The following is a 13,617-nucleotide window of genomic DNA, read 5'->3' as shown; positions in this document are numbered from 1 at the left end:
ATACTTATGCTCTAAAGTATACAATAGTACAAAGTCTAGAGTAGTAACCTAGATTTTGCTAATAACTACCCATTCCTAGACCCTACCTAGCTACCCTACCTATACCTATACCTAGTCACGTGCTACCCTACCTATACCTATACCCAGTCACGTGCTACCCTATCCAAACGGTTTGGGTAGGGTACCTCGTGTACCCTACCTAGTTCCTACCCATTAGTCACGTGACTATACCTATACCCTACCCTACCCTACCCATCCGCCAGCCTAGGTAGTGTTAGCATGCGCAGCTGTACTTTAAGCTTTAATAGCACAGCCTCTAGGTTAAGTAGGACTAGGCTAGCACCTCTAAATCCTCCCTAGATATTACTTTCTATAATTAAGGCGTTAAAAGCCGCTTTAAAGCACAGCAAGAACTTAAGTTTAGTGATGCAAGTAATCTTGCTGCGCATCAGCCACTTAGCTTGGCAGCTATAGGCCTTCTTTAATAGGGCAAAACAGCCTACGTCAAGTAGCTGCAGCAGGTGCAACAAGTATAGAGGCATACACAAGGAAATAATCTTATATTCCTTGCAGTACTAGTAGAGTTTAACTAAGTTGTGGCTCTTGTAGCTGTCTAGAATAAGTAGCTAGTAGCTGCTAACAGTGCGCGCCTTTATATGCTTATTAAAGTACTCTAGCTACTTAACTCTAAGCTTGTTGTTAGTCTAGCTGTTGTTAGAGATATTAAGAACCTAGTTATTAGGTATACTAGGCTCTTTGTACTAGGTAGAGAGGTGGTGCTTGCTAGAGAAGATAATAATGGGGGGGATAGACCAGCCCTTTGCGTTAATACCCTAGATAATACTAGTCTACTCCTAGTCGCCCTGCTACACTGTCTTTAGTCTTCCTTAACGCTCAGAGCCTGTAACAACAGCTCCTGTAGATATAACGCCTATTATAGAGCTAGATTTATTAAAGTTATAGGTGTCTTTATCTAGGATACTATACTTAGCTTTAGTATTCTCTACTAACTAGAACTAGTCCCTAATAACCTTAGGGTCCTTACACAGGACTCTCTTGTAGTTGTACTTACAATTAAACTTAATTTTAAGCTCTAGCTAACAATTAACAAAGTTAGCAGCTTAGTTCTTGCTAACGTGGGGCTAGTGGCGCTCAGCAAGCAGAGAATTAGCCATATCCTCCACATCAGCAAGCCAGGGTGAGTATCCTCGCTCATCTAGCTTCAATACATGCTGGACAATCACCTCCTCCTTAGTACTAGTCAGCTTTATTATGTTAGGCTTGCAATTGCGTCGTGAAGAGATTCTAGCAAGTTAAGTGCTAAGAGTGCTTTAGGGCACGTTGTAGATTGCTGCAGCGCGTTACTAGAAGAGTGTCGCGTCTTGTTGGATAGCCTAGAGAGCAAGCTGTATGTCTGCTTTGTTTAGGTGCGTTTTCTTGTTGTTGCGTTGAGGCATTGTAGGTAGAGTAAAGTTTAATGTGGTCTTGGCAAAAGTGATCAGCTCGCTTGGGTGATCAGCTCGCTTGTGAGGTACGTTATAGCAATACACCAACTTTTCTTGTAATAATAGCTTTTAAGTGTGGCTCTACAGCTTCATTTTTCTATTACTAATATCTCGTTGGGGTGGGCTCATCGGCTGAACTGGCTCATCGGCCGCACGGCCACGGTACCGTGTCCGTGCGCGTGATGCGCCATTTTGGTACATGCACCCATACTTCACAACACCACAACTCAACGCCACGATGTCGCTACAAGAAGCCCTTGCTAACTGTAATTCTTATGATAAAGATATTCCATGGAGAAGGATAGCTAAACAACATGGTGTTGTGCGCTCAACGTTCACGCGAACTTACCGACGCGAGACACAGCCGCATCAACACAAGATCATTGCACAGCAACGGCTTACTCCACAACAAGAGGAGGAGCTTGTCTCCACCATGAGATAGCAGGCCTCAAAAAGGTCCTTAAGACTTAGAAGAATATAAGAATAAGAGAACAACCCTAGACTTCAACAAGCAACCCCTATAAAACGTTGGTGGAGCAGAATTCTGCTCCCCAAGCCGAGTTAAGAGAGCCCGCGCCTATGAGAGGACTAAACAATAAAACAAGGAGGCAGGAGAACTCAGAAAAGCCGAGATGGCTTAGCTGAGGCAGGCCAATAAGCTATACAAGGAGAAGATTGCTCAGGAGAAGCGTGAGCAACGGGCAAGGGAGAAGGCAGAGCGAGTCCGAGTAAAAACAGAGAAGGCCAAGGAAGTAGCTGAACGCAAGGCAGCCAGAGAGCCCCAAAAACACGATCGAGACGCCAGAAAAAGTTTTTAATTGCCTAATTAAGGTAAGCGCAAGGTCAGAAGACAATCGGAACCAAAAATGACAAAGACTCGTCGTGTAGTGGGTGTGCAGCGTGGTGCTCTTGCTGCAATACCTCTCCTGGTACCTCGCACCCACACTACGCGCAGCGGCCACATCGCCACTCTATATAATCAATCTGTGTGAGATAATACTGTCGCATAGGCCTATAGAAGACTCCACCAGGATATCTTATAATAATAGCTATTGTGTGTGACTCTACAACCTCATATTTGCAGTTGCTCGTTGAGGTGATGTGGCGCATCACGCGAAGTGGCGCATCACGCGCACGGACACGGTACCGTACACCTGTCGCAGCATTTCGTACATGAAGATCAATGATTTGTGAATGTCTAGAGTGTGATAACAAACTGCTGCAATTGGTATACGTAGCGTAGACGTACCTGGTATCATAGTAGCGATCGTAATCAGAAACCACCGTCCGCCGTAAGAACATATAGATACAACAGATTCGCACTCCTCGCTATGCGGCGCGACGAAGCCTTCGAAAGCGAAGACAGCAAGACAATAAGCAAGATCAAGACGCCTCTCCTTCATCCAACGTACCTCACCAACCGCCAGACTCCGTCAACTTCCGGCAAAACGCCAATCACAGCGCCTGTTGCCCCACACGCCACCTGCCGTCCGCAACGGTCTCAAACTTGACCCTGCGACCTCTTTGCTTGACCATTTGAACACCATCTGCTTCGAGCCACCGGCCCAAGTTCTTGCACTGACTGACATCAAATACTTCTAGATCTCTGCAGCCTTCTACCACAGCCTCAACACCTGTGCCTGTCACACGCACACAACCGCGTACAGAGAGATTCCGCAGCTCAAGCAAATGTAGTGATATACAACGGAGCGACGTGTCCGAGACTGCTGATCCGCAAAAAGCAAGATTGAGGTGTGTTAGGTTCGGAAGACCAAGAGCGAGGACTTCTGTCGCGGTGTCTGAAAGCGCACAGCAGAATGACTAAGAGAGGGTCAGCTGCGATCCAATGGGTCTCACTGCCTTGTTTGACTTACCAGGTCCAATTCCCTCAGCGCCTTGGCGGCATTTGTCAAGTAGACAATTGCGTTATCGGTGAGGTAGGTGCAGTCGGCGAGACAGAGCTTCTGCAGCCGTGGAAATGGGTACATACTCCAGTGCTGGAATCCGACATCTGTGATCGTCGTGCATCGTGTGAGGTCAATCGACTCGATGCGATTCGCTGCGTGAACGGCGATGTGCGCCATTGAGCGATCCGTAATGTGCTTACAGTAGCTCAGGGTCAGGCGACGTAGCTTTGGACAGCCGACAACAGTCCCAGGAGCCAGGGGCGTCGGTGCTTGTTGGTGTGCTCCATTTCTGCCCTTGTGTCGGCTGTTTGCGTGAGTCTGTTGTTGTGCTTGTGCCATTACCATCTGTGGAGGATGGTCTGGTACGACCCAGCCAATAACGCGTGCGAGGAGGTTATCGCCGACCTTTCTGCAGTTGCTCAGGTCAACCTCTTCTAAGCCCTTAGCTTTCTGCACCATGTCAAGGACTGCAGGGCCAGTAATATCCCACACACTCTTCATGCGCCATACTCTTACGCCGGGAGCGCATGTCTTAGCCAGCTCACCGAAGCCCTCGTCTGTGACGTGGAAGCAATTGCTCATGTTGATGTATCTGGGTCGAGTGCCAGCGAAGGGGCAGATGACATCTACTAATGATCGATCTGTGACCTTGCGATTGTATTTCGCAAGATCAAGGTCGTAGAGTATATCCGGGGAAGTCGAGATGAGCTTATGCCAATGTGACGATATTTGTCGCAGCAGCATCAGCTCGCATACGTCGAAATTCTGGAAGACCCTGACAAGGATTGAATCCGGGAGTAAGCCTCTAGTATATCTAATGGGTTTCCGTATCATGCGCGGGCGTTTGAAGTCGAATGCTGGTTCAGGCGGTGTTGACGTGTGCTTTGGTATGGGCGACGGTGCAAGAAAAGGTGTTCCGACAGGCGAAGTGCCAAGGGGCGAGCCAATCGGCGATGGATCTTTCGAAAAGCTGGTTTTGGTAGGACTGGAGGGTGAGTCGGGTAGTGGAGGGGCAAGTGAACCCCTTCTTGATCTAGACCGGACATTGTCTAGGTCGGTGTTGAGGAACGGATCCGGGTCGTACGGCTCCATCGTTTTCTCATCTCTTCGCGGCGGTGTGACTGGCAAATCGGCGTCAGGAAGGTCGCTGAAGGTGACAGTTGGAACGCTTTCCTTTCCCCTTGGGGTTCGCGGGCGCTTTGTGTCTGCAATGGCCAACTCATCAATCTTGGGAGTGCTCTCTGAATCTGACATGTGCACATCGTTGTCTTTGGCCATCTCGAGTCGCTCTTTGGCGACTGATTCCACCTGCCGACGTACATTTGGCGTGCACTTCTCCCACAACTGGCTGAGGGTATCTCCGCTAATCATAAGACACTCAACTGACGCCACTGATCGTACAGTAGCAGTGCGCCGTGGAGCTAGCGAGAGACTGACAACTTCACCGAAGTACTGCCCGGCCTTCAATCGAGCCTTGACCTCATTGAAATGCTCGCCGGCTGCGATCGACTTGCGCCTGCCCTGGTCGAAAGCCGTATGGCCGTTGTGCTGAGCTGGCTTGACGTTGACCACTTCAACCTCGCCCTTGACGATGAAGTAGACGTCGCGACCGGATGTTCCTTGCTTGATGATGTCGTAAAATGGTGGAAAAGAGCATGGCTGAGCGCGCATGCCCAGGAAGTGGAGAATCTCATCCGGAAGCTCGGAGAAGAGTGGCAGCTCTTTCAGTATTGACCGCACGTTCACGTCTAAGCTGCCAAAAGCACTGTTCGCTGCGGCCTCGGTCAAGCCTGGGCTCGGTGACTTCCTCTTCTTGTAGGCATTTACAATCTCTCCTTCGCGCAGTATGCCGCTCTCTGCCATGACCACGTCGCCGTCTTCACGATCACGCTTCCCAGTGATCTGCCGCACGGGAGGATTCGGTCGTTTGTTGCCTCCGAGTTCCTTCTTCTTACGCTCAAGGATCGCGAGTCGTTCCTTGGCCTCGTCCATGATAGCTCGCTGGACTTCGGGAAACCTGTGCAGCTCTTTCATGAGATCCTCCTTGTTCAAGCGCACTACCAGCGATCGCATGTTTGCTATGATGGTGGCGGTACGAGGGATGTCCATAAGGATGCCGATCTCGCCGAAGAAAGCGCCAGGCTTCAATTCAGCAAAAATACTCTCCTGGTCTCGTGATGTGACCCTCATTGCACCGCGCACGAGCCAGTACATAGCCTTTCCCGTTTCGCCTTCAGTAAGGACAGTGTCGTGTGTCTGGTACAGTGCTGGCTTGAGATGCATACCGATGGCAGCTAGGAAGGCGTCAGGGGCGGCCTGAAAGAGAGGGAAGGAGCGCAGGCGGTCGAGCAAATCGAGGGGAAGCCCATGAATGGTACTCGCAGCGAGCGGTGAAGGACGTATAGGTCTGGCAGGGTTGGAGTCGCTATCGAAGGCGCGTACCATGGCGAAAGAATCGGGCACAGCAGCAGTGCCGTGCCCGCGCACCGGGCCGCCAGGCCTGTAGCGGCGCATTGTTGTGTTGGAGGTGCTGTTGCTGGCTGGGAGCGACGCGTGCGAGGCCAGCGAACGGCGGTGTGTTTGCTGAGCGGGGCTCACGCCTCACCTAGACCGAGGAAGGAGCTCGGCAGAAGCTGGGGCAGGTGCAATACAGGGGCGTAGCAGACCTTAGACCATGGTGCGCGTGCGTGGCGTATGAGAATAACAAGCAGTGCTCGACAACGAGTCTTTTGTGAGCTGCGCGGCGCGTCTGCCCGGTGTGGGAGCTTCGTGGGTGCGAGGGTGGGGCGGGAACACAGCAAACTACAGAATAAGCAATGTGGTGCTAAGAATAGTCTTCGCTCTGTTGCCCTGAGAAAATGCAGTCACGTGCTGTGCAGGGCCTCGCCGCAGATGGTATAAAGATATGTCTGCCGGCGTGAAGCGTGACGCTGCTCGGAGAATGGTGATGGTGACGATGGATGCGACAGACATGGGCTCTTGGGTCTACCCAGGTGCGGGAACGAGCACTAGAAGATCCATAGAAGGAAAGAACCGCCTGAAACAATGGCCTGTGTGGCCCCTGCCATCACCAACACGAAGCGAAATCTGTCGCTATCAGGGCCGTGCAAAGCCCCCACGCCGCTGCCTCCTTGCGCAAGACACTGGTCCAATTGGCAACCATCACGAACTAACATTCATATTCAGCGCATCACAGCGAGGGCGTCATGTAGCCCTGTAGGATATCCAGATTATTTCGACCGAAGTGCCACTAGCGTTCACCCTGACCGGCGCCGGCCCTACGCTTCAGATCATGTCGCAGACACGGGATTCCCGTAGCGTCATTCGTCTGAAAGGCAACAACAGTTTACTCGCCAGGTCTATGATTTCCTAGCTCAGTTCGCACCTTCCTCGCTGATGTCATAAGTCGCGTGTTTCCCTACATGTCTTTTTGTCTTGGTGTCAGAATCCCATGAGCAGAGCCCCCAATGGTTTTTTGCCATTTACCCATGTCCAAGGAACGTCCAAAGTCATCACTGATATCGTAACAGTCGTCGTGAATCATCCAGATGCGCGAAACATCATCGCCGGTCCCTGTCGTTGTATTGCCGATGGTCATCATAACGGTTGTTGCGGTCGTCACGGTCATCGCTCCGCCTGCCTCGATCATCGCCGTACTTCTCTTCCCATTTCTCCTCACGCTCTTCTCTTCGTCCCTTGCGCTTATCCCACTGCTCTGAGATCTCCCTCGCACCAAGACCACCAACTACGGCTCCAGCAATGGTCGCAGCTGTATCGTACTTCTTGCCTTTATGCACTTGGTTGCCCAACAAGCCACCTATGAGACCACCTGCGACGGTAGCCGCGATTCGGTGCTGTCTATCATTGGATCGAGACCTCGATCGTAGCTTTGAGCGCGCACGGCGGTCGTAGCCACGATCCCTGCCAGGCCGTTGTGGCGACCATGACGAGCGACGTCTCTGGGGCTGTGGGCGGCGGTTGTCGTACTGCGGCTGTTGATATTGCTGCTCAGTGTCAGTGCTGCGCAACCGGAACAGGAAACAACCACATACCTGGATTTCATAACCTCGCGCGCTGTTGTACGGATCGCTCCCGCGCATCACCACTGCGCCTGCTTCTGGCCCTTGGTGATAGAAGGACTCGTCAGATACGTATCGCGAATCCCTTCGGTCATCTCCTCGGCGGTCCTGGTAATCGCGATCCTGGTAGTCGCGATCCTGGTAGTCGCGATCCTGGTAGTCGCGATCCTGGTAGTCGCGGTCTTGCCGGCGATCAGAAGCATACATCTCGCGATCCGAGTCGCTGTCGTCGCGGCCTCTCGAAGTGCCGTTCCTTGGGCGAGATGGTTCACCCGCAGGTGGTCTGCGAGGTCCTTGTCGCTGCTGGTTGCGGCCGTGTCGTTTATGCCAGACTGTGGAATGTTTTCCGACCTTTTCGAAGGCCTTGTCGTGGTACTTGTCTACAGCCTTATCAACACCTTCGAAGCCGAGTTCCTGCAAGCGCAAAGAACGGATCAGCAAAAGCAAACACAGGAATGCGTCACCCCGGATTTGCGTACCACAAGCTCTTCATATTCGCCCATGTCTTGCGGCGCCGAGAGTTGGATTGTTCCGTGCGATCCGTACGGTAGTGCCTCCGTCACGGTTATTCGGATGCAATTTTGGGGTGCTACTGCAGACTACAGGCCTTAATCCTACGCCTTGGATCCTGTTTAGTTATGACGTCGGCCAGCTTAGCGGGAACGAGCGACTTGGCTGCGGTCACTGCGCGAAGATCATTACAACGTCGAAAAAGCAAGCTGACTGACATCAGCACAACGCAAATGCTCTTGGACCAAGGATTCTGGCACAAATTAGAGCGAACTTCCCCTGTGCAGTCGTTGCATTCTATGCATACTCGCAGCACTCTCTAAATGAGTGCGACCCACCCAGCTTTCGTCTGTCAATCGAATCCTGGCACACCCCGTCACATGTTAACACTTCCGGCCTCAAATTTAGCATGACATCGCCACAAAAATTGCATGTGCGAAGATATGTCTTGCTGTGGACGCTTAGATCGCAGAATTTTTAATGCACTAAGGCACTTTGCTATTCATCACATGCAGACGTGCGCATATGCGTTCGCACCAGACGTAGGAACTTACAAAGCAGCTCTAGATTGATGGCTCCAAGTGAGAGCGACGCGTTCTCCCATACAGCAAATAATTCAACCACGGCTACGTGTGGACGAGATGGAAGGGTTGCTGGTACGGGTCTGATGCTGTTTTCGTTCGCTCCAACGCTACTCTTCTTCACCATGAGGGCTCACGATAGAGTGCTTCCTTTCACTCATGGGTAAAGGCCTCGCCCATTGCGCGGAGGTCGGAACAAATCCGTAAATTACGCTCTACTGAACGACGACGACACCGTCGTTCGCAGCCATGACTGCGCCAAAGCACCCGATCGCGCACCACTGGATCAAGCAAACTCTTATACCTTTCCTCCTATACGGGTTTATCTCCACACTTCGATACCCTGCCGATTTCTCGGGCAGGATTCAAAGCTCGGTCGACTTTGCCTTCGCCTTGCCAGACCACCCCAGCGACTACTTATCGAACGGGGTATCTCAACGCTCAACGCTTGTTTTACACCTCCCTCTCTCTCTCTCTCACTCACTTTTCCACATCACACCAGCATCTCCTTCTCAATCTCCTTTCTCCGCCCCCGATAGAACCGCTCGAGCATCCTCCGCCGCTCAGCCTGCGTACAGCTCTCCACCAGCAGCGCGAACTCGACCGGGTCGTCAAACCCCATGCTCCCCGCCATAGCGCAGAACTGTCTCCGCCTTACGCGCTCATCAGCCCTGTAGCGGTACGCGATGCGGAACTTGGTCTTCTGTGCACTAACCACTTCTCTGGAATCGTCGTCGTCTTCATCTTCGCCCTCCGAAAACGCCAACGGACGCGCATGCACGCCCGGACTCTGAGTCTGGCTCTGGCTTTGCGTGGCCTGGAATACGAGCCGCTTGCTCAGGTCGATGTCGTTGCGCAGCTCCATTGCTTGCTTGCCCAGTCGCGCTTCGACCTCTGAGCGCCCGATAACTTCGGAGTTTTCGTGCGTGTACTGGACACCTGCCTTGGCGAGGATGGCGTTGATAGGATCAGCGCCGAGTCTCTTCTGATATTTCTTGCGGCCGCGCGTCTTCCCCACTTCGCCACGGGTTGTGAGGGTGTCTGCGAGGCGCTTGATGCTGGCCAGGTAATCGTCGTCGGCGCCGAGACCCAGGGCTCTGTCGCTCAGGAGGTCGTTCTCGGAGTCGCTTGGGTGCTGCGTCTCGTCGAATTGGAAGTCCACGGCCTGCACACCTGCCCTACTCTCCGCGACATTGGTCTTGTGCATGATATCCTTGAGCAGGACGCTATTTTCCTGGAACGTGAACAAATTCTCCAGCCCGAACAGCTCGCCCTTCTTACTCGCTGTGTCCATGACACCCTTGAAGTAGCGCCGCTCTTCAGAAGCGTTGTACCCGATGTTGGCTTGTTGCTGTTTGTAGATCTGGCGCGCGTACACAATCTCCTCGATCGTGCCGGAGCTCACGAGGCGGAAGACTTCGACGTCCCTTGTCTGGCCAATGCGGTACGCGCGGTCCTGCGCCTGCAGATCATACGCCGGATTCCAGTTCGGATCCACGACAACGACCTTGTTCGCAGAGGTGATATTCAGCCCCACACCGCCCGCCTTGGTGCTGATGAGAAATACGAACTGAGCCGGGTCGGCGTTGAAGTCTGCCACCGCTTTCATGCGTTCGGCGTACGACATGGACCCGTCGAGATATGAGAAGTTGTACTTTGTGCCGTCGACGTCGAAGAGCCCGCGGAGCAATCGCAGAAGACGTACGGAGTGGCTGAAGATGAGCACTTTGTCGCCGTTGGCGTGCCAGAAGTCTAGCAGGCGGCGGAGCACTTTCCATTTCCCGCAGAACTCGCGCTGCGACTGGTTGAGGATGGCGTCGCGATTGCGCCACAGCTCTTGGAAGGTCGCGGGACACGCCGTCTCCAGGTTGTGCAGGTCTTTGGCTTGCTTATCTTTGGTGTCGGTCGAGGAGGGCACGATCAGAGCGATGTGGTTTGCAAGCTTTTGCAGCGTGGCCATGCAGGGAAACATAAACTTTGCCCATTTCTCGTCCGTATCGGGAATGGAGGTGTAGCAGCACCAGCCGCGGGGTTTACCGGATTGGCAGTCGCAGGGCTCTTTTGCAGTGCGGATGTATTCGCATTTATCGCTTTCGAGAAATGTTCGATAAGCGTCTGCTTGGGTTTCAGTGAGCTGGCAGAAGACGACGCGGTCGCTCTTCTTGGGGAGCTGATCGGCGATCAGCGTCTTCATTCGTCGGAGGAAAACGCTGGGGAGGATGTTGTGGACGAGGTCTTGGGCTCTGCTACGTGAGTCGGCGAGCTGTGCGTTCGTTGCATCGTGAGCCTGGCCCAACTTCAAAGGCAGACTGATCGTCTGCTTCCACTCCTGCGCCGATCCGTACGCACCCGGTCTCGCCCAGTTGAGGAGGTTCCAAAGCTCCTCATACTTATTCTGTATCGCTGTGCCGGTAAGACCAATGCGGCACAATGCGTTAACCTTGTTCATTGCAATCGTGACTTCGGACGCCTTGCTCTTGATCATATGGCACTCGTCTGCAACGACACAGTCCCAGTCCACTGTGTTCACATCGCTCTCGTTCCTACGGTAGGTGTCGTACGTCGTGATCATGATCTCCAGCATCCCCTTCTTCGCTGCCCCCAGCACCCCTTTGCGGTCTGCAGCATGGCCGTGGTACCGGAACACTTCCCACCACCCCCACTTAACCAGCTCGTCTTCCCAATTCTGCATCAGCGTGCCGGGACACACGATCAGGACACGCGGGTACCATCGCCCATCGCCAGACCGCCGGATCTTGCGCATGCACTTTGCATCGCGTTTGATAGCGGTCTTGCCGAATGCCGCAGTAAGGAAAGCAATGACCTGAATGGTCTTTCCCAGGCCCATATCATCGCCCAGTATAGCACCGGTCTGCTTGACGAAGCGCTCGTGCAGGAACTCGACACCCTCGACTTGGTAGTCGCGCAGCCATTGCGTTATGGGTGCTGGTATGACGCCCCCCGAGTCACGCAGTATGGTCTCCTTCTTCCTGCGCTGCGGTTTGACTGCTTCGTCTAGCTGGGGTTTCTCTTCAGTCTCGGAGTCTGAGAAATCAATGTCCGAGTAGCTAGGAGGGTAACGCAGCCCTGCTTCGTGCAATTTGTTGAGTGTCTTCTGCCGCGACACGACGTACGAGGGTATCGGATCATCAAGAAAGGTAGCATCGTCGGCCTCGTCAGCGACAGAGTCAGTACTGAAAGTGATTTCGCGCGTGTCTTGAAGCTTTGACTTGGGCGGCGGCTTGCGGCCCACAATGCTCGTTGCCACTGCTGCCTTCGACTTCTTCTGCTGGCGAATGCGGACGGTCTCCGCTGCGGCACGCTTGCGTTTGAGTGTCTTGCGGTTCTTCCACGCAGAGTACACGGCGAGCGTGTCTTCTTCGGACCACTCTGATTCTGGAGCTGGCTTGTCATCTTCTGTTTCCGAATGCGCAGGGGCAGCCTCGAACGCGTCGTCTTCGTCAGAGTGCAAATCTACAGCATCACTCGCAAACTTTGGCTTTCCGGTTCTCTGCGACTGACTTTGTGTTTGAGTTAGTGCTGGCATGTGTCAGTCAAGGTTGGCTTGTCATGCGTAAGGATCGATACTTCACCTTCAATATATTGTGAGAGGTCCAATTCCTTTCGAGACGATTCAACAGTGTCGAGTCCATCGTCACTCTCTCCGCCACTGACAGCCTCACTCTCAGCGAAGGACTGCAGAGCTCTGTGGTACTCTTTGTTGGACTTTCTGCGCGAGAACGACATGGCGGCTGGGTGGGACCCTGGAGGTCTTCACACGGCAGAACTTGCGCAGATTGTCCAGGTTTTCACGGCGTTTTTCTGACATATTTTACAGCTGAGCCGGAGTTGTTGACGGTTAGACGTCGCAGTCAAGACGACGCGCCACGCATGAGCGCGCTGGCACGTGAGCGCTAAGAGGGGCATCTGCTCGTTCCCGCAGCCAGATCCCTGCCCGTGCTCTGACCATCCAAAATATATCGAACCCAGCGTCATCAACTGAAACCACCGCAAACAAACCGCGACTACGCAACAACACTGCCTCTCACGCCCACGCCGATATCACACCAAAATAGCATTGGCTGCACGAAGTTCTCCATCCTCCCATAATCGAAGCGCCTCGCATCCTCCTCCACAATGCCGCTCGACACATCGACCTACTCCCTCGCCCTCCTGCGCCTCGATGGCAGACGGTGGAACGAACTGCGGCGCACACACGCCCAAATATCGACCCAAGCAGCCGCAGACGGCTCCTCGTACCTCGAAATGGGCAACACGAAGATCCTATGCAGCGTAACCGGACCGCACGAAGGGCGTTCATCAGGCCAACGCGGGGGCAGCAACGGGCGCGCGAAAATGGAAGTCGAAATTGCCCGCGCAGCATTCAGCGGCACCGACCGGCGGAAAACTGGGCGTGGCGAAAAGCGCACAAGCGAGATGGAGCACTGTCTGCGCGAGGCCTTTGGCGGCGTCGTGCAGGCGCATTTGTACCCGCACAGCACGATTACTGTTTCCCTGCACATTCTGAGCCAGGATGGGAGTCTGCTGGCTGCGTGCATCAATGCGGCGACGCTGGCGCTCATTGATGCTGGGATTCCCATGACGGACTATTTAGTCGCGTGCACAGCGGCGAGCAGCGCGAGTGCGACGGCCGCGGATAATGCGAGCGTGGATGATCCGCTGCTCGATCTGAATGGACTTGAGGAGCAGGAGTTGCCGTTTTTGACTGTGGGGTGTCTGGGCGAAAGCGATAAGGTGGCGGTCTGTGTGTTGGAGACGAGGGTGCGGATGGAGAGGGTCGAGGGTATGTTGGCGGTCGGGATCGAGGGATGCAAGAGGATGAGGGGGATACTCGATGGAGTCGTCAAGGGATATGGCAAGAGGTTCGGGTGAAGAAAGATGGGGCCTGAAATGCGTTGACTTGCAGCACCTGCCTGAGAGTAGAGGTATCTGAGCGTACGGTCTCGCTGACTGTGAGTAGTATTTGAGTCAAGCCCATTTGCGTACGTATGCAGGGGAGGTCTTGGTAGAACGG

The 13,617-nt window shown here is 53.5% G+C and overlaps 5 protein-coding genes across 5 annotated transcripts; 2 read left to right on the top strand and 3 right to left on the bottom strand.

Annotated features, from left to right (window-relative positions):
* Positions 1-1,723: 1,723 nt before the first annotated feature.
* On the top strand, positions 1,724-2,116 carry M421DRAFT_418933 (uncharacterized protein; the record flags this gene model as incomplete). Its single annotated transcript, XM_033591949.1, has 1 exon — positions 1,724-2,116. A coding segment is annotated over exon 1 (199 nt), but the record flags the coding sequence as incomplete, so codon positions are not given.
* A 598-nt stretch (positions 2,117-2,714) lies between these two features.
* M421DRAFT_418932 (RNI-like protein) lies at positions 2,715-6,345 on the bottom strand. The gene is made up of 2 exons (XM_033591948.1): positions 3,380-6,345; positions 2,715-3,326 (listed from the first exon to the last, which is right to left on the bottom strand). The coding sequence occupies exons 1-2, from the start codon at positions 5,924-5,926 to the stop codon at positions 2,961-2,963; spliced, it is 2,913 nt and encodes a 970-aa protein (XP_033450888.1). The 5' UTR covers positions 5,927-6,345; the 3' UTR covers positions 2,715-2,960.
* Positions 6,346-6,597: 252 nt separating this feature from the next.
* Positions 6,598-8,109, bottom strand: M421DRAFT_418931 (uncharacterized protein). The gene is made up of 3 exons (XM_033591947.1): positions 7,971-8,109; positions 7,465-7,905; positions 6,598-7,416 (listed from the first exon to the last, which is right to left on the bottom strand). Exons 1-3 carry the CDS (start codon positions 7,992-7,994, stop codon positions 6,973-6,975), a joined length of 909 nt encoding a protein of 302 aa, XP_033450887.1. The 5' UTR covers positions 7,995-8,109; the 3' UTR covers positions 6,598-6,972.
* A 691-nt stretch (positions 8,110-8,800) lies between these two features.
* On the bottom strand, positions 8,801-12,427 carry M421DRAFT_418929 (uncharacterized protein). The gene is made up of 2 exons (XM_033591946.1): positions 12,176-12,427; positions 8,801-12,122 (listed from the first exon to the last, which is right to left on the bottom strand). Exons 1-2 carry the CDS (start codon positions 12,327-12,329, stop codon positions 9,076-9,078), a joined length of 3,201 nt encoding a protein of 1,066 aa, XP_033450886.1. The 5' UTR covers positions 12,330-12,427; the 3' UTR covers positions 8,801-9,075.
* Positions 12,428-12,719: 292 nt separating this feature from the next.
* Positions 12,720-13,475, top strand: M421DRAFT_3669 (ribosomal protein S5 domain 2-like protein; the record flags this gene model as incomplete). Its single annotated transcript, XM_033589724.1, has 1 exon — positions 12,720-13,475. One exon carries the CDS (start codon positions 12,720-12,722, stop codon positions 13,473-13,475), a length of 756 nt encoding a protein of 251 aa, XP_033450885.1.
* Positions 13,476-13,617: the final 142 nt, after the last annotated feature.

The sequence above is a fragment of the Didymella exigua genome, assembly GCF_010094145.1.
Source record: "Didymella exigua CBS 183.55 unplaced genomic scaffold M421scaffold_8, whole genome shotgun sequence".
NCBI lineage: Eukaryota > Fungi > Ascomycota > Dothideomycetes > Pleosporales > Didymellaceae > Didymella > Didymella exigua.
The sequence above is the reverse complement of the archived record's forward strand: the minus strand, read 5'-3'. Positions and strand labels throughout refer to the sequence as shown.

What these genes read in the sequence shown, in the direction of transcription:
- M421DRAFT_418932 (XM_033591948.1), bottom strand. Translation starts at nt 5,926, where the DNA reads ATGCGCCGCTACAGGCCTGGCGGCCCGGTGCGCGGGCACGGCACTGCT. An exon ending in CGCTGAGGGAATTGGACCTG is followed by an intron (nt 3,327 to 3,379) that starts GTAAGTCAAACA and finishes ACCCTCTCTTAG; the next exon opens with TCATTCTGCTGTGCGCTTTC.
- M421DRAFT_418931 (XM_033591947.1), bottom strand. Translation starts at nt 7,994, where the DNA reads ATGGGCGAATATGAAGAGCTTGTG. An exon ending in GCGAATATGAAGAGCTTGTG is followed by an intron (nt 7,906 to 7,970) that starts GTACGCAAATCC and finishes TTGCGCTTGCAG; the next exon opens with GAACTCGGCTTCGAAGGTGT. An exon ending in CGCGAGGTTATGAAATCCAG is followed by an intron (nt 7,417 to 7,464) that starts GTATGTGGTTGT and finishes GACACTGAGCAG; the next exon opens with CAATATCAACAGCCGCAGTA.
- M421DRAFT_418929 (XM_033591946.1), bottom strand. Translation starts at nt 12,329, where the DNA reads ATGTCGTTCTCGCGCAGAAAGTCCAACAAAGAGTACCACAGAGCTCTG. An exon ending in CCTCTCACAATATATTGAAG is followed by an intron (nt 12,123 to 12,175) that starts GTGAAGTATCGA and finishes GACACATGCCAG; the next exon opens with CACTAACTCAAACACAAAGT.